General features: G+C 44.9%; 1 protein-coding gene across 1 annotated transcript in view; it reads left to right on the top strand.

The window, feature by feature from the left end:
* The window catches only part of stam2 (signal transducing adaptor molecule (SH3 domain and ITAM motif) 2), a 100,878-nt gene extending 77,009 nt beyond the window's left edge, over positions 1-23,869 (top strand). The window contains exons 12-14 of the mRNA XM_043694253.2: positions 1,266-1,434; positions 10,748-10,917; positions 19,996-23,869. Coding sequence (XP_043550188.2) covers positions 1,266-1,434; positions 10,748-10,917; positions 19,996-20,215 — 559 coding nt within the window. The 3' untranslated portion in view covers positions 20,216-23,869. The remainder of the gene's footprint in view (positions 1-1,265; positions 1,435-10,747; positions 10,918-19,995) is intronic.
* The last annotated feature ends 1,035 nt before the right edge of the window (positions 23,870-24,904 follow it).

The following is a 24,904-nucleotide window of genomic DNA, read 5'->3' on the forward strand; positions in this document are numbered from 1 at the left end:
TTTGTGTCTCTCGCTCTCGAGGTGTGTCTCTCTCTCTCGAGGTGTGTCTCTCTCTCTCGCTCTCTCTCTCTCTCGAGGTGTGTCTCTCTCTCTCGCTCTCTCTCTCTCTCTCTCGAGGTGTGTCTCTCTCTCTCGCTCTCTCTCTCTCTCTCTCGAGGTGTGTCTCTCTCTCTCGCTCTCTCTCTCTCTCTCGAGGTGTGTCTCTCTCTCTCGCTCTCTCTCTCTCTCTCGAGGTGTGTCTCTCTCTCTCGCTCTCTCTCTCTCTCGAGGTGTGTCGCTCCCTCTCTGTCGCTCCCTCTCTGTCGCTCCCTCTCTGTCGCTCCCTCTCTGTCGCTCCCTCTCTGTCGCTCCCTCTCTGTCGCTCCCTCTCTGTCGCTCCCTCTCTGTCGCTCCCTCTCTGTCGCTCCCTCTCCCTCTCCAGGTCTCTCTGCAGTTGTAACTGGGGAGGACACATTGAGAGGTTTAGTGAAAAATTCCAAGCTTGTGGCTCAGCCAGTCGAGGCACGGTCACCAAGATGGAGCAACTGCAGTTGGGGATGAACGCGAGATGAGAATCACAATACATACCTCTGAGAACTGTAGGTGGTTTATGGGCTACGGTAAAGGTCATTCGGAGATTTGAAAGCAAGGGTTGGAATTTTACTGTTTGCGTTTAATGTTTCTGACAGTTTTAGCATTGAAAATTCCAGCTCAAAACATTTTCTATTCTTGCACATAAAGCATTGGAGCTCCATGAATTAATTGGAAACATTCAATGTGTCAAGTTTGGTGCTTTACCGCATAATTAACCTCTAGTGCTGATCTACTGCATGCTTTGTATTTGACAAGCAGTACTGATTCCTCTAGGGTCAAGATGACAGGGAAGGCAGTGCCTGTTTAGAGAGGAGCGTGGAACCTGTAGACACCAGTGAAGCTGGTTTGTGTTGTTTGAACTACCTGAGGTAGAAATTCCAAACGTCAATGTTTAGCAACCAATGACATACGTAGAATAACAAATCAGATTTTTCAAAATGTTACATAAACGCTAGTCTTGCCCACCCCTCAAATTCTAAAGAGGATTTACTATTGAAACCTTCAAGGGTGAAGTTGAAATTTCCATCTTTTTGATGCACAACAGAAAATTGGTTCATTCTATGCCATTGTCTGACATTACTTTGGGGAAAAAAAATCTGCACATCTGCAAGAGGTGTGCATGATGTTGAAATACTATTTCTTGTGTATAGTGACTGCTCTCACAAGTGGCCATCCCTATTATCTCATTTCAGGAAGCATTCTGAGCTGTCGGAGCTGAATTTGAAAGTTTTAGAAGCCCTGGAGCTGTACAACAAATTGATGAATGACGTGCCTATGTACTCCTCCATGTATTCCAAGCCTCAGTCCCAGTCCCAAGCTCAGGCTTACTATACACAACAGTCAGCTGCTGTTCCTATGCAGGTTGGTACAAAACCGTGGAGAAGCTTGATTTTTTTTTTGTGTGGAAACCGCATAGAGAAAGAATGTGGCACATGTACTGGAGGGGCTTTATTGCTGAGATAGCAACCAAGAAAGGTCGTTGGGTAAGAAAAAGGATGCTTAGTAATTCACCATAGATGTATTTAATTTGGATATTGGGTGCATAATACTTCACTATTCGGGGTTTGCAGGGTCAGAAGCTCTGCAAAGTTGGAATTTACTTGAGTAAACTGTTCTGTGCCCTCGTTGGAGCTTTGGACTTGTCTTGTGGACAGTAGATGGAGCCTTGATGCGGTAGTCCATCTATTATTGACACCATGAACAAAGATAGTAATGTGGAATACTGTTTAGACATTGCATCCCTTTTTTCCATCATATACTAAGGTATCATTCGGGAGGCTGAGGGGGTGAGAGAGAGGAGTTATAGGGAGGTAGATGCACCTACGTTACAGGGTAAAAGTAGTTGGGTGGCAGGAGAGGGAAAGTGAATAGACAGACAGTGCAGGGACTCCCTGTGGCTGTCCCCCTCAATAAGAAGTATACCGTTTTGGATACTGTTTGTGGGGGGACCTACTGGGGAAAGCCACAGTGACCAGGTCTCTGGAACTGAGCCTGGTTCTGTGGCTCAGAAGGGAAGGAGAGAGAATGGGAAAGGCTAGCAATAGGAGATTCAGTTGTTAGAGGAACAAACAGGAGATTGTGTTGTCGCGAATGAGACTCCTGGAACATACGTTGTCTCCCAGGTGCCAGGGTCAGGTATGTCTCTGATCGAGTCTACAGGATTATTAAGGGGGAGGGAGAGCAGCCAGTACTAATGACATAGCTAGGAAAAGGGATGAGGACCTGTAAAGTGAATTAGGTTAGAAGCTAAAAGGCAGGACGAGCAGTGTAGTAGTCTCAGGATTGCTACCGGTACCAAGGGCTAGTGAGACTAGGAAAGAGCGAGTGCAGCTGAACATGGGGCTGCAGGGCTGGTATAGAAGTTGATATATAGGCTTCAGATGTGGACCATTGGGATACCTTCTGGGAGAGGTGAGATCTGTACAAAAAGGATGTGTTGCACCTGAACTGGAGGGGGACCAATATCCTGGGCAGGTGGTTTGATGGACCTCTTTGGGAGGGTTTAAACTAGTTTGGCAGGGGGGTGGGAACCGGAGCTACGGATCAGAGGATGGGGTAGCTGGTGAACAGGCAGATAGAGCATGCACAGAGAGTCTGTGAGGAAGGATAGACAGTTGGTAGGGCAGAGTTGCAGTCAGTGTGATGGGTTGAAGTGTGTCTAATTTAACGCAAGAAGTGTCAGGAATAAGGGTGATGAACTTAGAGCATAGATCAGTACTTGGAGCTGCAATGTTGTGGCCATGATGGAGACTTGGGCATCACAGGGGTAGGAATGGTTGTTCGATGTTCCGGGGTTTAGATGTTTCAAAAGGAATGGGAGGAGGTAGAAGAGATGGGGGACGGGCGTTGTTAATTGGGATGATATCTCAGCTGCAGAAAGGGAGGTCGTCGAGGAGGGTTTGTCTACAGAGTCAATCTGGGTGGATGTCAGAAACAGGAAAGGAGTAGTCACTTTACTGGGAGTTTTATGTAGACCCTCCCCAAATAGCAGAGACACTGAGGAGTAGATTGTGAGGCAGATTTTGGAAAGGTGCAGAAGTAACAGGTTGTTGTCATGGGTAACTTCAACTTCCCTAATATTGATTGGAACCTCTTTATTCCGAATGGTTTGGATAGAACAGATTTTGTTAGGTGTGTCCAGGAAGGATTCCTGACTGTATGTAGATAATTGAGTGTGTTGCTGGAAAAGCACAGCAGGTCATGCAGCATCCGAGGAGCAGGAAAATCGATGTTTTGGGCCAGAGCCCTTCATCAGGAATGAGGCTGGGAGCCTCAGGGGTGGAGAGATAAATGGGAGGGGGGTGGGGCTGGGGAGAAGGTAGCTGAGTGTGCAAAAGGTGGGTGGGGGTGGGGGTAAAGGTGATAGGTCGGGGAGGAGGGTGGAACGGATAGGTGGGAAGGAAGATTGACACATGGAACAGGTCATGGGGTTGGTGCTGAGCTGGAAGGTTGTAACTGGGGTAAGGTGGGGGGAGGGGAAATGAGGGAACTGGTGAAGTCCACATTGATGCCCTAGGGTTGAAGTGTTCCGAGGTGGAAGATGAGGCGTTCCTCCTCCAGGCGTCGGGTGGTGAGGGAGTGGGGATGGAGGAGGCCCAGGGCATGCATGTCCTCGGCAGAGTGGAAGGGGAAGTTGAAATGTTGGGCCACGGAGCGGTGGGGTTGATTGGTGTGGGTGTCCCGGAGATGTTCCCTAAAGCGCTCTGTGAGAAGGCGTCCAGCCTCCCCAATGTAGAGAAGACTGCATCAGGAGCACGGATACAATAAATACATAACTTCCGTCCCCATTAACACAGCCATAAGCACCAGTTCCGCCCCCTTTGTAAGTGTCACCTCCTTTGGTGATGTCACTACTGACCCCATAACCACGTCCACTCAAGCCACTGTCTCTGCCCCCACCTCGAACTCCAATCCCTCTCCAGGTGCCAGTTCCCATCCTTGCTGTGTTTTCACCATTCACCCAGACCTCCCCCTCACTGAGGACAAACGTTTAGTCCTCAGTATAGGTCTCACTTTTATCCCTGTCCGCTCCCAGGTTAATGAGTTCAACACAAGCTGTGACCTTGAATGTTTCTTCTGCTGCCTCCGCCTCCATGCTTACTTTTACAACCAAGACACTCACTCTCCCACCTCCAACACACCCCTACCCGTGCTGGCCTGTTTCCCGCCCTTGACCTCTTCATTTCAAACTGCCACCGTGACATCAACCACCTCAACCTATCCAACCGCCTCACCCCTCCAACCTCTCACCCTCACAACGCGCAGCCCTCCATCCACCATGACCAAGGCCTTAAAGCCCTCCGTTTCTTCCTCTCCCGACGTCCCCACCAGTACCCTTCCACTGACACTCTTATTCGTTTGGCTGAATTGGTCCTCACCCTCAACAATTTCTCCCTCCAATCCTCCCACTTCCTCCAGATGAAAGGGCCATATCTGTGCCTGTCTCTTTGTTGGCTACGTAGAACAGTCTATCTTCCAGAGTTAGACAGGCACCACTCCCCACCTCTTCCTCCACTACAACAGCTCCCTCCCCTTCCTAGATTTCTCCATCTGCCGAGGACTGACATTTTTACCAAACCCACCAACTCCCACAGCTGGATTACACCTCCTTCCACCCTACCTCCTGCAAAAATGTTATCCTGTATTCCCAATTCCTCTGCCTCCGCCGCATCTGCTCCCAGGAGGACCAGTTCCACCACAGAATACATCAGATGGCCGCCTCCTTTTAAAGACCGAAATTTCTCCAACTCATCTCATCCATGTCCCGCACCTCCGCCCTCCAATCCCACCCCTCCAACCGCGACAAGGACAGAACATCCCTGGTCCTCGCCTTCCACTCCTCCAACCTTCGCATAAATTGCATCATTCACTGATATTTCCACCACCTACAAATGGACCCCACCACCAGGGATATATTTCTCTCTCCATTCCATCTGCTTTCCGCAAAGACTGTTCCCTCTGCAACAACCTGGTCAGGTCCACTCCTCTAACAACCCACCCTCCCGTCCTGGCACCTTCCCCTGCCACCGCAGGAATTGCAAAACCTGCGCCCACACCTCCCCCCTTACCTCGGTCCAAGGCCCCAAAGGAGCCTTCCGCATCCATCAAAGGTTCACTTGCACTTCCACATGTCATTTATTGTATCCGTTGCTCCCGATGCGGTCTCCTCTACATTGGAGATACTGGACGTTTTCTCACAGAGCGCTTTAGAGAACATCTCCAGGACACCCTCACCAATTAACCCCAGTGTTCTGTGGCCAAACATTTCCACTCCCCCCTCCCACTTTGCCGAGAACATGCAAGTCCTGGGCCACCTCCATCGCCGCTCCCTCACCACCCGATGCCTGGAGGAAGAATACCTTATCTTCCGCCTCAGGACCCTTCAGCCCCAGGGCATCAATGTGGACTTTACCAGCTTCCTCATTTTCCATCCCCCCCCCCCCCCCCCCCATTTTGGGAAAGCAAATCTTAGCAGGACTTATACACTTAATGGTAAGGTCCTAGGGAGTGTTGCTGAACAAAGAGACCTTGGAGTGCAGGTTCATAGCTCCTTGAAAGTAGAGTCGCAGGTAGATAGGATAGTGAAGAAGGCGTTTGGTATGCTTTCCTTTATTGGCCAGAATATTGAGCACAAGGAGTGGGAGCTCGTGTTGTGGCTTTACAGGACATTAGTTAGGCGACAGTTGGAATATTGCATGCAGTTCTGGTCTCTTTCCTATCGGAAAGATGTTGTGAAACTTGAAAGGGTTCAGAAAAGATTTACAAGGGTGTCGCCAGGGTTGGAGAATTTGAAATATAGGGAGATGTTGAATAGGCTGTTTTCCCTGGAGCGTTGGAGGTTGAGGGGTGACCTTGTAGATGTTTATAAAATCATGAATGGCATGGATAGGATAAATAGACAAGGTCTTTTCCCTGAAGTGGGGGAGACCAGAACTAGAGGGCATAGGTTTAGGGTGAGAGGGAAGTATGTAAAAGAGACCTATGGGGCAACTTGTTCACGCAGAGACTGGTGTGTGTATGGAATGAGCTGCCAGAGGAAGCGGTGAAAGCTAGTGCAATTGCAACATTTAAAAGGTATTTGGATAGTTATATGAATAGGAAGGGTTTGGAGGGATATGGGCCAGGTGCTGGCAGGTAGGACTAGATTGGGTTGGGATATCTGTCAGCATGGACGGGTTAGATCAAAGGGCTATTTCCGTGCTGTATATCTCCATGACTCTGTGGCTCTATCTAGTTAAGAGGAAGTAGGCAGCTTACTTAAGGTTGAGGAAGCAGGATGAGACTGGGCTTTAGACGGTTACACGGTAGCCAGCAAGGAACTGAAAAATGGACTGAGGAGAGCTAGAAAGAGGAATGAAAAAGCCTTGGCAGGTCGGATTAAGGAAAATCCAAAGGCGTTCTACATTTATGTGAGGAACAGGAGGATGGTCAGAGTGGGGATCTGGCCAGTTAGGGATAGTGGAGGGAACTTGTGCCTGGAGTAGCAGGAGGTAGGGGAGGTCCTTAATTAATAAATTTGCTTCACTATTCATTAGTGAGAGGGACCTTTGTCATCTGTGAGGATAGCATAAAACAGGCTGATACACTCAAACAGGTTGTTAAGAAGGAGGATGTGCTGGAAACATTTGAAAAACATAAGAATAGATAAGTCCCCTGGGCCAGACGAGATGAACCCAAGGTTTTCTCCAGGAAGCGAGGGAAGAGATTGCTGTGCCTTTGGCAATGATCTTTGCATCCTCACTGTCCACTGGAATAATACCAGATGATTGGAGGGTAGCAAATGTTATTCCCTTGTTCAAGAAAGGGAATAGGGATAATCCTAGGAATTATAGACCCATCAGTCTTAAGTTGATGTTGGGCAAATGATTGGAGAGGATTCTGAGACAAGATTTAAGATTATTTGGAAAAACATAGCTTGATTAGAGATTATCAGCATGGATTTGAGGGGCAGGTCAAGCCTCACAAGGCTTACTGCATTATTTGAGGATATGACAAAACAAGTTGAAGGCAGAGCAGTGGATGTGATTTATATGGATTTTGGTAAGGCTTTTGATGAGGTTCCCATGGTAGGCTCATTCAGAAACTAAGGAGGCATGGGATACAGGGAAATTTGACTGTCTGGATACAGAATTGGCTGGCCCAGAGAAGACAGAAGGTGATCATACATGGAAATTATTCATCCTGGAGCTTTGTGATCAGTGATGTTTTACAGGGATGTGTTCTGGGACCTTTGCTGTTTGTGGTTTTTATAATTGACTTGGATGAGGAAGTGGAAGGGTGGGTGAGTAAGTTTGCCGATGACACGAAAGTTGGTGGAGTTGTGGATAGTGTGGAGGGCTGTAGTAGGTTGCGACAGGACATTGACAGGATGCAGCACTGGGCTGATTAGTGGCAGGTGGAGTTCAACCTGGAAAAGTGTGAAGTGATTCATTTTGGAAGGTCAACTTTGAATGCAGATTACTGGGTAAAAGGCACAATGTGGAGGAAGAGAGGGATCTGGGGTCCACGTCCATAGATCCCTCAAAGTTGCCACCCAAGTTGATAGGGTTGTTAAGAAGGCATACGGTGCATTGGCTTTCATTAGCAGGAGGATTGAGTTTAAGAGCTGTGAGGTTTTGCTGCAGCGGTATAGAGCCCTGGTTAGACAACACTGGGAATATTGTGTTCAGTTCTGGTCACCTCATTGGAAGGATGTGGAAGCTTTAGAACGGATGCAGAAGAGATTTACCAGGATGCTGCCTGGACTGGAGGGCATATCTTATGAAGAGAGGTTGAGGGAGCTAGGGCTTTTCACATTAGAGCAAAGGATGAGGTGTGAATTGATGGAGATGTACAACATGATGAGAGGCATGCATAGAGTGGAAAGCCAGAGACTTTTTCCCATGATGGAAATGGCTGTCACGAGGGGACATAATTTTAACGTGAATGGAGGAAGGTTTGGTGAGATGTCAGAGGTAGGTTCTTTACACAGAGTGTGGTGGGTGTGTGGAATGTATTGCCAGCAGCGATAGTAGAGTCAGATACATTAGGGACATGTAAATGACTCTTGGATAGGAACTTGGGTGATAGTAAAATGAAGGGTATATAGGTTTGATCTTAAAGTAAGATAAAAGGTTGGCACAACATCGAGGGCTGAAAGGCCTGTACTGTGCTGTACTGTTCTATGATCTGTCTATAGTGTCTGACTCACCAAGCTTGGAAGAGTGAGAAACGAAAACAGAAATTGCTGAAAAGCGCAACAGATCTGGCAGCATCTGTGGAGAAAAGGCAGAGTTAATGTTTGGGTCCAGTGATCCTTCTTCCGAACAAGGTCTGAAACATTAACTCTGATATCTCTGCACAGATTCCATCAGACCTGCTGAGTTTTCCCAGCAATTTGTTTGTTTTTGCTTGATTTCCAGCATCTGCAGTTCTTTTGGTTTTTATTGGAAAAAGTGAGATTCTATGTGTATTCCATGAAGTTCAGTTAGATGAGAGCATTCATAGCTTTAGTGGTGAGCACTTTTCAATTACATTTGATACTGTTAAATGTTCTTTTCAGCAATACTCTCCTAGAGTGTTTCCATGCTGAATATGACCCTTCAGTCCAACTCATCCATGAGGATTAGATATCCTAGATAAGTCTAGTCCCATTTGCAGCACTTGGCCTATTTCGCTCTAAACCCTTCCTATTCATATAACTATCCTTATGCCTTTTAAATGCTGTAATTGTACCAACCTCCTCCACTTCCTCTGGCAGCTCATTCCATATACAAACCACCCTCTGCGTGAAAAAGTTGCACCTGAGGTCCTTTTTTAAACCTTCCCTTCTTTCTTTAAACCTTGTCTTTTAGTTTTGGACTTGCCCCGTCCCAGGGAAAAGGCCTTGTCTATTTATCCTATCCATGCCCCTCATGATCTTATAAACATCTATAAGATCACCTCTTAGCCTCTGACGCTGCAGGGAAAACAGCCCCAGCCTGTTCAGTCTCTCCCTGTAGCTCAAAGCCTTCAACCCTGGCAGCATTCTTGTAAATCTTTTCTGAACCCTTTCAAGTTTCACAACATCTTTCCTACAGCAGGGAGACCAGAATTGCACACAGTATTCTAAAAGTGGCCTAACCAATGTACTGTACAGCTGTAACATGATCTCCCAACTCCTGAACTCCATACACTGACCAATAAAGACAACCATACCAAATGCTGTCTTCACTATCCTGACGACATGTGACTCCACTTCCAAGTCAGCATTGAGACATTCCTCTAGTTTAGAGAATTGGTAGTTAACCAATTTGGTACTCTTACTGACCTCACTATCTTAAATAAAAGGGGCCGTGGCTAATAGTTAGTGCATCTGGAATTGTTTTGGGTGTTGTGCCAGATAACTTGGGAATGGGTTGAGCATTCACTCAAGCTGCAAGTCCTGACTACCTTGAGCTTATTTTATGAATTCACAGGATGTGGGTAGTGTTGTTGCCTGGGCATTATATTCCTTATTTCCAGTTTCTGCTGAGAAGGTAGTTGAACTGCTGAAGTACATTTGGTATAGGGACACACAGTGTTGTTACAGAGAGAGTTCTAAGATTTTGACCCGGTGACAGTGAAAGAGCAGCAATATATTTCCAAGTCGGGGTGGTGAGTGTCTTTAAGGAGAACATGTAGACAGTGGTGTTCCCTTTTATCTGCTGTCCTTGTCCTTTGAATTCAGTGCCTTTTTTTTAAAAAAAAAAGTGTTCCACATGCTTGCTTAAATATTTTCTTGACTTACTGTGCCATCTTCACAACTCAATTACTAGGGGTCACGAGGTCAAAGTGAGAGGAGAAAGGGAGATATGTGTGGAAAGTTGTTTCCGCAGAGGGTGGTGGATGCCTGGAACACATTGTCAGCCTAGGCGGTAGAGGTGGGCACGATAGTGTCATTTAAGATGTATGGAGACAGATGCATGAATGGGCAGGGAGCAGAGGGATACAGATCCTTAGAAAACAACAGGTTTAGTTAGGGGATCTGGATCGGCGCAGCCTTGGAGGGCTGAAGGGCCTGTTCCTGTGCTGTAATGTTCTTTGTTCTATATGCCCCCTCAAGTCCCTCTATTTTTGCTTCAACCTCAATACAATACTGTTATCGACTTGTACTACCTCTGTTTCAGCTGAGGTGCATCACTTCACACTTAGTGGCATTAAGCAATACCTTCCCTTATTGCTAGCCTGGACCTTCCTGAAGTTTCATACTTGCCTGTCAGTATGTACTGCGTGGTCAAGTTTGAATTGTGCTCAAATGTTGAAATTGTACAGCATGTACCTGAATGCAGGTCAAACAGCAGAATATTGTGGATATTGGAAATCTGAAATGAAAACAGAAAATGCTGGAAATATTCAGCAGCTGTAGAGAAAGAAACACAAGCTAAGCTTTCAGGTCAATGAGCTTTTCGGAGAGCTGAGAAAAGTTAGAGACAAACCGGTTGTGTGCAGGTCATTCATTACAAACTAAAAGCAATGGTCCCAATCCTGACCCATTAGGGACCCCACTTCCGATATACTTCCAACTGGTCTGCTGCTCCGGTCAATCTCCTATTCCTTAGCTTATTCCATTCCCTTGTTATCACCATCTCTTTCATGTGTTTCTATCTTCCGAATTATGTGGTACTCCTAGCTTCTGCAAGTGTTAGTAATATTGCTACCTTTTTGTTTTCCTCAGGTGTATCCAGGACAGACACAGAGTGGGGCATATATGCCAGCAGGCATCTCGCAGGTGACAGCCAGCCAGGGCTACAGTTTAGGACCTGAACAGATTGGTCCACTGAGGTCTCTGCCTCCGACTATAAACTCAGCCAGTGCAACCCAGAGCAGCCAGATGCCCTACATGAGGTACGGTGCTGTCACAGCTTAACTTTATGTATGTGTTTTTGTTTGCTCATGGGCTGCAATCACACAGTTTCCCAACATTTTTATCACATCAGACTGTGGTGGGCAGCTTAGCCTGATGTTGAACTTGCATGGCAACCACCTGATTGGAAGGTTGTGCATTTCTCGAGAAACAGTCATCCAAATTCCAGGCTGGAACTCTCTCCTGGAACAGTACCAAGAGTGGCACGGCGCTGTCTTTCAAAGAAGCCATAAATCAATGCCAAGAAGCAGGAGCCTCTGCCTCTTTGCTCCCATCAAGTAGCAAGTACCTGGTCCCACAGTGCTGTCACACACCGGTCAGGCATGCTCATCACCTTCTCGCGTGAGAATGCAAACAGGAGGGCAAGTTGGCTGTTGGCCTGATGTGTTTGTGAGGTTTAGTCTGCTGTAGAGGCTGAGAAGCAGATGCTGGCCAGCTGTCCTGATGTGGCTCCAAGGAACACACGATAAGAATATCTTATTTGAAACTTGGTAGGACAAAGTAAATGATGCATCACTCGCTTGTCACTGGCTTTTACTAGACCAATCTGATCTCCTGGGTAGCAATTATACCTCCCTGCACTGTTAGTTTTGAATGGCAAAACTGAGGTTCTTCCTGCTTGTCGAGGGAGTGAGTGGGGATGTTAGCTTGGCAATATTGTTACTGGGCTAGTAATCCACAGGCGTTGACTAGTGAGCCAAAGACCCACTGTGGGCGGCACGGTGGCACAGTGGTTAGCACTGCTGCCTCACAGCGCCAGAGACCCGGGTTCAATTCCCGCCTCAGGTGACTGACTGTGTGGAGTTTGCACGTTCTCCCCGTGTCTGCGTGGGTTTCCTCCGGGTGCTCCGGTTTCCTCCCACAGTCCAAAGATGTGCAGGGTCAGGTGAATTGGCCATGCTAAATTGCCCGTAGTGTTAGGTAAGGGGTAAATGTAGGGGTATGGGTGGGTTTCGCTTCGGCGAGTTGGTGTGGACTTGTTGGGCCGAAGGGCCTGTTTCCACACTGTAATCTAATCTAATCTAATCATCAATGGCAGCAACAGAATTATGTATCAACATATTCAATGACAGTAACTCCACAACCTTCTGGGACAGGGAATTCAAATGATTGATATCCCTCAATCTACCATTGCCATCAACTCTGGTTCAGTGAAGAGTGCACAAAGGTATATGAAAAGCAGCCCCAGGCTGAGGTGCCAGTCTAATGAAGGTAGACCATGGGACTATTTGCATGCCAAAGCAGTGGAAGCTGACTGTGACAGCCAGCGCGCAGTAATTCCACAACTGCCACTTCCAGTAATGGTGTTTCCCAGGTAACAGAGGGATGTAGCTCCATGAGTAACCCCATCCTCAATGATGGGGATGTCCTGCACACCAGTGCAAAAGATAAGGCTGAAACACTTGTGACCATCTTCAGCCAGAAGTTCCATATGATAATCTACCTTGGCCCCCTCTGGAGGGCCCCTGCATCTCTGATGCCAGTCTTCAGCCAATTCGATTCACTCCATGTGGTATTGATAAACAGCTGAAGTTCTGGACACTGCAGTAGCTGTGAGCTAAGATGACAGTCTGGTAATTATAGTGAGAACTTGTGCTCCAGCGCTAGCCACACCCCTAGCCAAGCTACTCCAGTACACCTACCTATTAATATGGACAATGGCCCAGGTATGTCCAGTACCCGGAACTGGCCTGTTTGGATAGGTTCAATGTTATCACCCCATCAATCTATTCTCCGTCATCAGCAAAACGATGGAAGGTGTCATCAGCAGTGCTATCAAGGAGGACTTGCTCAGCAACATCGTACTTACTGATGCTCAGTCTGAGTTCCACCTGGGCACTCAGTTCCTGACCTATTGTGGCCCATTAACAATATGGACGAAAGAGTTTAATTGCAGACATGAGGTGAGAGTGATGCACTGACTTGGCACAAAGGAACTTTGTCAAAATTTGACCATGTGAATTAGCAGGAAGTTCTCTCTACTGGTCAGAAATCGTATCTGGAAGAAAAGAAGATGGTTGTGGTTGGAGGCATACAAGAATACAAGAAATAATAGGACGAGACCATATTGTCCATCAAGTCTGTACTTGCCAATTGAATAAGATCATGGCTGATCTTAGGCTTCAACGCCACTTTTTGACCACTCCCCATATCTCTTGATTCCTTGAGAGACCAAGAGTCTCTCTGTCCCAGAGTCAAATGTATTCGATGATGGAAACTGCATAACTTTCTGGGTCAGAGAATTTCAAAAATTCACAACTCTCTGGCTGAAGATATTTATTGTCCTCTAAATCTAAAATGATAATTTCTCCCTGATCTGAGACTGTTTTAGTTCTCATACATTTATAAGGTGAGAGGAGAAAGGTTTTGAAAAAAGAATTGAGGGGCAAATGTTTTATGTAATGGTTGGTTTGTGTGTGTGTCTGGGGGGGGAGGAATGAACTCCCCTGAGGAAGTGGTGGATGTGGGTAGAGTTAGAACGTTTAAAAAGACATTTGGATAAGGACATCAATAGGGAAGGTTTGGAGGGATATGGGCGAGGAGAAGGTAGATGGGTCTATTTTAACTTGGGATTATGTTTAGTATGGTCTGGTTGGACCAAAGCATCTGTTTCCATGCTCTGTGCCCCTATGACCAGTAGAAATAATCTGTGTTTAATCTGTCAAGCACCTTCAAAATCACGTATGTTTCAATGAGATCTGCTCTTTTGTAAACTCATTGAATATAGACCCAATTTGCTCAACCTTTCATGATAGGTCCATTCCCTCATTTCAGGGACTAATTTAGTGATCCTTCAATGTATTGTCTCGAATGCAAGTGTACCTTTTGTTAAACTTGAAAATCAAAACTGTCGACAGTATTCCAAATGTGGTCTCTCAATTGTAACAAAACTTTTTTTTTTCCCCCCGCATTACAACCTCCTTTGTGTAGAGGCTAGTGTGCTATTTTCCATCCTAACTGCTGGGTTGAGCATATCTGAGACTCTCTGAACTTCATTTACAAGTTTTCCATCTTTATGTTAAAAGAAATCTGCTTTTGTAGTCCTGTGACAAAACAAATAATTTCACATTTCCCTACATTAAAATCAATCTGTCATCTCGTTGAAGATTTTGAATTATTTCTGAATGTTTCCCAAGTTCATTTACAGCCGTAACTTTTAGTCCATATTCCAAATTAACTCTGGTCCGTTATTTTCGCACATCTACATGATTGACTTTGTTAAAGATTCTTGTTCGATTTTGGATAACTTTTGAAACTTTACACAGAATTCAATGGTATTTTTCCCAGAAGATGGTCTACTGCAACATCACCGATTAACCCTGCTTCATTACACTATATTAGATCAAAGATAACTTTATCACTAGACAGTTCCACAATGTATTTCTCCAAGGAACTGTCAGCGCAGTATTCTACACACTCGGCTTCAGAGTCTTTTTGCCAATTTGATTAGTCCTTAAGATCAAAAGAAACCTTTTTTTGACCTCTCTTTCCTGTATTGAACTTCATTGTGGCTGTAGAACTTCTAAGCTCTTTGTCCCTTCCTATTTGACTCTGCTCATCTTCATCCATATCACCTTACTGTTCTGATGCTTCATCCATTTTCTTTGAATTTCTGAATCTCCATGCACCCCCCCCCCACCCCCGAAGTTCTAAAGCTGAGATGACTGACCTCCCAAAACATTCTCCTATGTGCCAAGTACAGCTCTGATCAGCAGAGACATTTCTTTGGATTCCCATTAACTCCAGTTGTGCTAGGGCTCCTAGATGCCCCACACAATCAAATGCACCCTTGATGTGAAGGCCTGTCACTCTTGCCTCATCTCTGGAATTCGGCTCTTTTTCTCCATGTTTGAGCCAAGGTTATAATGAGTCAGGAGCTGAGTGGCACTGGCAGAACCCAAACTGGGCAACACTGAGCAATGAGCAGGTGTTGTTTGGAAGCACTGTTTGTGACTCCTTCCATCGTTTTACTGATGATCAAGAAAAGACTGATGGGGTGGTAATTGGCTGGGTTAGAAATGTCCTGCTTTTTGTGTATGGGATATACCTGCGCAATTTGGGGTGGCATGGTGGCTCAGTGGTTAGCACTGCTGCCTAACAGCACTAGGGTCCCAGGTTCAATTCCAGCCTCGGGTAACTGTCTGTGGAGTTTGCACATTCTCACCGTGTCTGCGTGGGTTTCCTCTGAATGCTCCGGTTTCCTCCCATAGTCCAAAGATGTGCAGGTCAGGTGAATTGGCCATGCTAAATTGCCCATAGTTTTAGGTACATTAGTCAGAGGGAAATGGGTCTGGGTGGGTTAGTCTTCGGAGGGTCGGTGTGGACTGGTTGGGCCGAAGGGCTTGTTCCCACATTGTAGGGTACCTAATCTAATCTAAAAAATTGTCTGCATTATCAGATAGATGCCAGTATTGCAACTGTACTGGAATAGCTCGTTTTGGGATGTGACAAGTTTTGGAGCATGTACATTCACTACTATTACCAGGATGTTCTCCAGCTTTTTCAGTCGTTTCTTGATATCATTTAGAGTGAGATGTTGAAGCAGCCTGTGTTCAAATGAGAGACCTGGACAGTATCAAGGCTTGGGCTGACGAGGGGTAAGGAGAGAGTGAGGACTGCAGATGGTAGAGATCAGAGTTGAAAAGTGTAGCGCTGGAAAAGCATAGCGGGTCAGACAGCATCCAAGAAGCAGGAGAATGGGCATATTGGGCATAGTCCCTTCATCAGGAATGTGGAGTGGGGGAGAAGGGAGCGTGAAAGGCGATAGGTAGATGCAGGTGGGGAGGGTGATGGTGATAGGTCGGAGCGGAGGGTGGAGCAGATAAGTGAGAAAAAAGGTGAACAGGTTCAAGAGGGTGGTGCCAAGTTGGAGGGTTGGATCTTGGATGAGGGTGGGGGAGGGGAGATGAGGAAACTGGTGAAGCTTTCATTCCAACCACACAGCATCAACGTTGATTTCACCAGTTTCCTCATCTCCCCTCCCTCCACCTCATCCCTGATCCAATCCTCCAACTTGGCACTGCCATCTTGAACTGTCCTTACCTGACCATCTTCCTTCCCACTTATCCTCTCCACCCTCTGCTCCGAATTAACACCATCACCATCGCGCCCACCCACCCCTACTCCATGTACCTAATTGCTTTCCCAACTACCTATCTCCCCGCCCCACCCCCTCTCCCCAACATTCCTGGTGAAGGCTTATGCCTGAAATGTCGATTCTCCTGCTCCTTGGATGCTGCCTGACCTGCTGTGCTTTTCCTGTGCTACACTTTCTGACTCTGACAAGTCATGAGTAATGTTCATGCCACATAATTGCTAGGCAATGATCATAAATTGAATTGAATTGAATTTATTGTCATGTGTGCTGAGGCACAGTGAAAAGCTTTGTCTTGCAAGCAACACAGGCAGAGTCAAATAGCATAGATAAGTAAATAATAGATTAACACCGGTACAGGCGAATGTTAATAGTTTGCGAGTCCATTCAGTATTCTAACAACAGAAACTGTTGCAAGACTGGCTGGTGGGTGTGTTCAGGCTTCTGTACATTCTCTCCGATGGTAGAGGTTGTAGAAAATCATTGCCAGGGTGGGGTGAATCTTTGAGAATGTTGGTGGCCTTTCCTTGACAGTGGGCCTGGTAGATGGATTCTATAGATGGGAGGTTGGCCTTTGTTATTGTCCGGGCCGCGTTCACCACTCTCTGTAACCGTCTCCGATCTTGAATGGCACAGTTGCCATACCAGGTAGTGATACATCCAGACAGAATGCTCCTGATGGTGCACCTATAAAAGTTGGCAAGGGTATTCGCCATCATGCCAAATTTCCTCAGCTGCCTGAGGAAGAAGAGAGGTTGTTGGGCCTTTGTAACCAGTGCGTCCACATGAAGAGTCCAAGAAAGCTTGTTGTGGATGACCACTCCCAGGAGCTTGACACTCGCCCACTCGTTCCACCTCTGTGCTGTTAATGTGTAGGGGGTATGGGTAACATCCCGCTGAAAGTCAATAATGAGTTCCTTGGTTTTGCCGGTATTGAGAGCTAGGTTGTTCCCAGTGCACCATTTTTCCAGATCTTCCACCTCCCGTCAGTAATCTGTTTCGTTGCCATCTGAGATTCGACCAACTGTGGTGGTGTCATCAGCAACTTGTAAATAGCATTAGCCTGGTATTTGGCAACGCAGTTATGGGTATACAGTGCGTACAGTTGGGAGCTGCGTACGTACCCCTGGGGGGCTCCAGTGTTGAATGTCAGTGAGGATGAAACATTGTGGCCTGTGGGCCAGGAAATTGAGGATCCAGTTGCAGAGAGTGGGGCTTAGTCCGAGATCACTAAGTTTAGTAATCAGTCTCAAGGGGATAATAGTGTTGAAGGCTGAAATGTAGTCAATGAGTAGGATTCTTATGTAGCTGTTCTTGGTGTCAAGATGTTCGAGGGAGGAGTGAAGGGAAAGTGATATGGCAGCTGACGTGCACCTGTTGGTCTGCAAGGCAAATTGGAGTGGGTCAAGAGTAGTGCGGAGGCTGGAGTTGATTAATGCCATGACCAGCCTTTCAAAGCACTTCATGACCACTGAGACATGCTTCATGAACCTGCTTAGGCACAGGGATGATGTTGGCCCTCTTGAAACAGGCAGGGACAGTGGCCTGCTGCAGGGAGAGGTTGAAGATGTCCGAGAAGACCTCTGCCAGTTGATCTGCACATCCTCTGAGTGCACGGGCTGGTACTCGTCTGATCCCATTGTTTTCCTTGGATTCACATGAAGGAACACTGATCTGACCTCTGATGCAGTGACTGTTGGGATAGGTTCGTCAGGACTTGTCAGAATAGGTGTTACCTCTCCTTTGAAATTTTGCTCAAAGCGAGCATAGAAGGCGTTGAGACAATCTGGGAGGGCTACGTCATCGTCTACTATCTTGCATTGTCTCTTTTTAGAACCTGTGATGTCATTCAGTCCTGGCCATAGTCGCCAGGTGTCTGTCTGAGTCTCTAGTTTGGATCAGTATTGGTCCTTGGCTGTCTTAATGGCTCTGTGAAGGTCATACTTGGGTTCTTTATATTTGAGTGGGTCCCCTGATCTGAAGGCCTCACGCCTGGTTTTTAGCAGGTTCATTCAGGGTTTCCTGTTGGGGAACATCTGGATTGACTTCCTCTGTATGCAGTCCTCCACGCACTTGCTGATAAAGTCTGTGATGGTGGTGGCGTACTTGTCCAAGGTACCTGTGGACTGTTTGAACATGGTCCAATCAGCTGATTCCAGACAGCACTGGAGTGGATCCTCTGCCTCCTCTGACCAGCACTGGACCTGTATCCGCGAGGAGGATCTCCAGCAAGAGAGAATCTAGCCACCTCCCCTTTACTGTCCATGTAATTCTGTGGTCAGTAACTCTCTCCTCCTGACTCCTCGAAATTTGCCCACCATCTACAAGGCACTGTTCAGGAGTGTGATGGTGTACAGCACGATGAAGCTTAATGTTGTCCAAATCAAAGCAGCTGGCTTGATTAATGTCTTGTTCACCACATTTAACACTGACCTCCTTCTCCACAGACACGTAATGGCAGCTGTGTGTATCATCAACAAAATAGACTAGCAACTGTCAAGGTTCCAACCACAGCACCCGCCACTACCTGTACCAGCTCGAAGGATAGGGGTGGCATATACATGGAAACTGCAAGTTCCCATCCAAGTCAATCACCATCCTAACTTATAAATACGTTGCTGGGTGAAAATCCTCCAAACGTCCTCCCCAATAGCACTGTGGGTGTTGCCACATCACATTCAGTGCCACAGTTCGAGATGGCAATTGGGGATGGGTGATAAATGAAATCACTTTGAAAGTGGTGCCCACATCCGATAAAAATATCCCCAATTTCTATCTGTCACTGTAGCTAGGGTATCTAAATTCAGTTGGTCAGTGAACATGGAACAAAGTCAGTCCTGTAATGTTGACCCTAAAATTACCAGATTGTGGGAAAAATCCATCTGGTTCACTACTTTCTTTCAGGGAAGGATGCCTGGTGTCCTCCTCTTTGGCTGACATGCTACACGTAGCAATGTGGTTCACTCTCAACTGTCCTCTTAAGTGTCTCAAGGGCAATTAGAGAGTGGGCAATGATAGTCCTATCCCATAAATGCATAAGTTAAATAAAAATATAGTGATCTGGAATAGTGCAGGAAGCAGGTCATGATTAACGGTTTCATGCCATCGTGTCTGCTCTTACTGTCTGACCAGTTCTCCTGACCTTATTCCCCTGTCATCTTCCTGCAGCCCTGTATGTTCTTCCGATTTGGATAATAATCCAGTTGCTTTTTGAATGCTTCTAAAACTGCCTCTTCAACGCACTCACAATGCTTTCCGATTCCTAACCACTCATTCCTTTTCTCTCCAGTGGTTTTTTATTTGCTAATTTTACCTTCAATCTGTGCCCTCTTGTTTTCGATCCTCTCACCAGTTGAACGTTTCTCACTGTCTACTCTTGTCCAGATACACTCGTGATTTTGATTCCTCTATGATATCACTTCTCTCTTTCTCTTCTCCATGGAAAAAACATCCAAGTTCCCCCACCATACTTCCGTAACTGAGTTGTTATCCCTGGAATCATTCTTGAGAATCTTTTCTGTAGTATCTCTAATGAGTTGATGCCCTGATGAACTGCAGCAGTTCAAGAAGGTAGCTCACTACTGTCTTCCCCAGGGCAATTAGGCAACAAGTGCTGATCCAGCCAGCGACACCCATATCCTGTGAAAGAATAAAACCTCTCCCTAATGTAAAGAATAAATAAGGAAGAACCTAACACAATCCATCAGTTAAACGTAACTTACTTTCTTTTGCACTGTATGCCGTCATGAATAGGTCTGACTGACTGACTGTAAAAACAAGGGCTGCAGATGCTGGAAACCAGATTCTAGATTAGAGTGGTGCTGGAAAAGCACAGTAGTTCAGGCAGCATCCGAGGATCAGGAAAATCGATGTTTCAGGCAAAAGCCCGTGACTAACTGAGACCCATTTACTTGAAGTCAACTGTCTTTCTGAAAAGATGTTTCTTTCTAATTTTGTTAAACAGCACTGGACCGCCACAAGCCTACATGACCCAAGCAGCAAGCCTTCAGGTGACGACTGGACCAGCTGCTCCCTACACAGCGCAAGCAGGACTGAATAACGACATGTCCGTCTATCAGAACACTACTGTCAGTGGACCTCCTGCTGCTGGCTACCCCATGGTCTCCCAAGCCCAGCATATTCCTCAGCACCACTCTAACTATTTTCAGCAGCCTCTGCTTTAAGAGAAGTGCAGCTCATGTGAACCTTTCAGCAGGTGATCTGGTTTCCGTGTTATTGTGCTAGATACTGCCCTGCTGAGCTGTTGCCACACAATGGGGCTACTATACCAGTAAGTAGGGATCCCCTATATTGGGCATTTACTGTAGGCAGTAATGTTTCTGCCTCCCTCTTTAATGAAAAGTAATACTAATTTTTTTGTAATCTTTAGATGTATTTCTCCACTCTACATATTGTTTAATGTGATTGCACGGTGGTCTTACTCCCTCTGCTATTCACACAATTGGCAGCTCTGGTTAGTTGCCATTTGCTGTAAATTGTGGAAGCACTATGCCCTCTGTAATTGATTCCTATTTCCCTATAGCCTCAGTGGCAATATAAGAACTGCAAAAGATCACAGTCCCAAACTACCCTTGTGCAGTCCTGCTGCGGTCTCTGAGCCAGATGAGGGTAAGCGCAAAGTTTTCTTGGTAATCTGAACTCGAACTCAACTGGACAGAGGCTGCTATTGGCTGCAGTACTCTTGGGTGATGGAAATGGCCAGGGTTCAAGTCAAAAGAAAATGCACAATCTTGCAGGGCTACCCGAAGGAATTTGTATAAATGCTCATTGTTTCAATGCCTGCCTCAAACCAGAGCTAGGAATGATGTGGCGTTTTGTTTTGGAACCTAGTCTAGGTGTCCACATGAAGAGACAGCACTTGACAGAAATATGTATCACTGCCCAAACCTGCTGAAGGGTATGACCAGGGCAAGGCTCTAGTTTATCCTGGTCTTCAGGTTTCCAGTTTTGGCTGTGCCCTTATGGTTCACCCATAGTTTTACTCTCACTTCTCAAGCTGATCAGGCCAGAAAACCAAGTGAAGGTGTTTGGAACACGATTGATCGTGGCAGGGCCTTCTGTGAATGAATTGAGATTGAAAAGGTACCTGAAAGTAACACCAGAGGCTTTGAAATAATCATTTCGGCCTGGTTTGTTTGAAGGAAATGAGTAAATCAAAATGGTGTGGGGTGCTTATTGGAGAATTCACAGTGCGGAAAGCAATCTAGGGGATCATTTGACAGTGTGGTGAGCATATAAAGAGTATTGAGCTCTGTAAGGCTCCAGAGGCTCTGTAAGGCTTTACCAACTGAGTTATCAGTCCTAGTTTCTGTATTTTTTCTTTTGACCTGTCGCATTCATCCTCCATTAGCATAGGCAATGCTAATTTAGTTATGTCTGACTTGGTACCAATTTACATCCTTTGTTTGTTGCACTCATACAGTGATCCAGATTGCTGTGCTTTTTTTTTCATTTTCAAGTATCGTGGCAGCATAAGTGATTCTATAGTTTGTTTCTCGACTGGCAGTGATCGACAAGTTGCACTTTTCTTATCAACAAAAACCTGTTGCATGTTGCCCACACACTTTCAAACGTGACAAACTCTTACACAATCCACCTTCTGGAATTGATCAGTTCTGGGATAATTCTCCCCTGACACTAAAGTTTCAAGAGAACCGTCCACATTCCTTTGTTTTCCCATTTTCACATCTCCGTGTTTACTGATGATCAAAGTTATATTGGAATTGTTTTAATTCTGTATCTGTTAACTCCTGCCCCCCCCAAATTTGCATGTCACTCATTAACACTTGCTGAATCTTTGCAGTGAGGGGTAGCGTTATTAGTACGGGGGTTGGAGTTTGAGATTATAAGCTTTAGTCTTTAGAACGATCACCGAGGGAGTGCAATGCAGTGCTCGTATCTTTTTAGTACCCTGAAGAATGTATCCTGTCTTCACATTGAGGGATTGTAATAGACTTTTATATAACAGATCCCATACCCTTTATCCCACATCCTGTCTCCTTGCCACATTTTGACTTATTTTTATGAATAAATGTTTTGAAGTAGGACTAGCTAAAATGCAGAATTTTTGTTGCATTTAATTACAATCTTATGTCCTTGCTCTTGGGACTTTGGATATCTGATGATTTACAAAAAGAAATATAGATCAATTGAGTTTTAAAGTTTTAATGACTAATTCCACACCAAATTAGTGTAAGATGTAATACAAATTAATCAAATAGCTATTATCCACTAAACAACTCAAATTGATTACTGCGTTAATGGAAGTATTGGGAAAGTGGCAGGGAGAGGAGGAGTGAATGATTGTTAGCAATGAAGACATGCTGCATTTGTAATGTTCTTCCTTCTCGATGTTGGAAGTGTTTTTCTCTTTAACTGGATCTGTGTGCAACTGTAGGTCTTGACAGTGTTGTATGCAGATCAGGTAAAGCTAGGTAAAGACTAGCCAATGTCTGTGTCCAAACCGTTTTTAGTACTGATTTTTAACCAGATATTCTGCTTTGCCCACCCAAAACTAAAAACAAGACATTTATGTTCAATTACAAATCTTTTTATGAACTACCTCTTTTGCCTTCTGATTTGGCCACTGAATCTTCAGTAAGCTGTCCCTCACATAAACCCATTCTATAATGTTTCTGCTTTTAACCATTGCAGTTTTTCTCTTTCTCGGTTAAGGCTGCCAGCCATGTATTTGTGATCAATCCAGGGAATGACCAACTCCCTTGTGAGGCTGATTCTGTGTAGTCTGCAGAGCAGTTGTTTGTGCAGTTCCATTCTGGCTGGAACCCATCAGACTCATGTACAATCTGCTCTTCATGAGGCACTTTAATTCCATTTAGTTTTGTCATTTTCTTGCAACTTTGTTTTGTTTATATTGAATTTACAACACTGCAACAGACCATGTAACCCGATTGATTGTTGTTAGCACTTAAAACTCTGCAGGATTCCTTTATCATCTTGTCCTTTTCTCCCTGATTATCCAATTTTGCCTTAAATTCACTCTTGGACTTCTGGGAGATGTTTCTGTTGCACTCCCCTAATTAGTGACTGTCTTGTATATGTGGACTTGCCCAGAAGAAACACCTATTCTATAATCTAATTTATCAAGCATTTCCTAAATTTAAGAACTTCAGTGCTCCTACAACTTTGTAGAATGTAGGTAGAGCTTATGTGAGGTGGCTGTTTTGATAGCCCTAATATTTACTTAAGTCCTCAAGGTACTGGAGATTCTCTGGGATTTTTGAGTTATCAAGACTAGGCTGTAGCCTATATACACTCACAGCTCAGTAGCAAGAACAGGCTTGAAGGAAAGAGATATTAAGTCATTTTATTTTGCTGTTAAATCTTTGCTCCCTTTTATTTTAAGTTGATTTTATTTATATAAATTACTTGTACTTAATCAGCACAATAAGATGGAAACCAATTTCTTCCTTTCCCTCCTGACCCCTGAATAAATTCTATCATACTATATGTTGAACAGATTGTTTATAGTTGTACTTTACTTTATTCCTCCCATACTGAAAAAAATCACTGGTTAGCAGTTTTGACTGGTTTCCCCACTCTCGACTTGCTTTTGTGTGTGATGCTCGATCATTGTAATTGGGAGTGTAGGATTAATCTTTTCCTTCAAGTTGTTTTTATTTTGCATCTATCCGAGAACCTTTTTTAATTTTATTCTTTCTCCATTGAGTGCTGTAATATAGAGATGCAAGATGTCAGCAAGAATGAAACACAGTTTGCTTGTACTGAATTTACTAGGCTTCATTGCCTTCTGGGACTTTCAAGTAATAAAGGAATTAATTTTTGTTTAAAATTTGTATGTTTTAGCTTTTCAGTGTCTTATTTTCCTCCCAATCTTAGTTTTGAATACGGCATTATCTAATCCTATTTCAGCTGGGTCTAAAAGACTCACCTAGCAAGTGCAAGGCAAATTCCCACCACAACCATCCCAAACTGCGCTTGCCCAGTATTTATCCCACAACCATCCCAAACTGCGCTTGCCCAGTATTTATCCCACAACCACTATTACTAAAGATTATTTAGTCATCAGTGCTGTTCCTGGGATCATCTTGTGATCTTTGCAGCAGCCAGTTGTTCACATCTTTTTACTTTTGGACAGTGGATTTTTTTTAAAGAAAAGAAACTGGGCTGACATGGCTGCAGTTTTAAAAATGTTTACCGGAGCATTTTGAGAATTGTCTGCAAATGATGCTTTTTTTCCAGAATGAATAGACACCATTTAGCCAATGGGTTTTGAATGAAAGAACTGCTTGACCTTCTGATGGCTAATGTGAGGTCAAGGCATTAGAGAACCACCTAGTATGTAAAAACTATTCAAAATAACTGTCTCAAATGTGGAGGTACTAAAGTACTCAAAACTACCAGTTTCCCACTGCCCTTTCTCTGCCATTGGTTAAAGGACAATTTGCTTGTAATACTTGAGTGCAGAAACTTGGTGAATGGTTTAATGAGTTTACTAGTCAGGTAAATTAGGCATTTTGGATAATTTGACCAAATCTCAAATTTGTGACAACTGTAGGAATAGTGTAGCTAGTGTACTGTCCCAGTTAGCCATGATACAGTAACACATCCCACAAAACATTTAAAACTATTTTAACTGCAATGTAGAACATTTTGTAAGAGACTAAGGATATAACATCTAAAACTTGAATCATTCTCAGAATCTGAGCATTGCTACTTAGAATTAGGTGTGAACATTGCCTATCATACTGCATACACCTCGTATATGGTGCACATTTAAATATGGTTTCCACTGCATTTCATCACCATACATGAAATTGTAATACAACTTAACAGCTGAATGATGCTGCTATTAAGGGTGTGGTGAAGAA

Source organism: Chiloscyllium plagiosum, unplaced genomic scaffold (assembly GCF_037043375.1).
Source record: "Chiloscyllium plagiosum isolate Xiang-an unplaced genomic scaffold, Cpla_swu_hap1 HiC_scaffold_7, whole genome shotgun sequence".
Classification (NCBI taxonomy): domain Eukaryota; kingdom Metazoa; phylum Chordata; class Chondrichthyes; order Orectolobiformes; family Hemiscylliidae; genus Chiloscyllium; species Chiloscyllium plagiosum.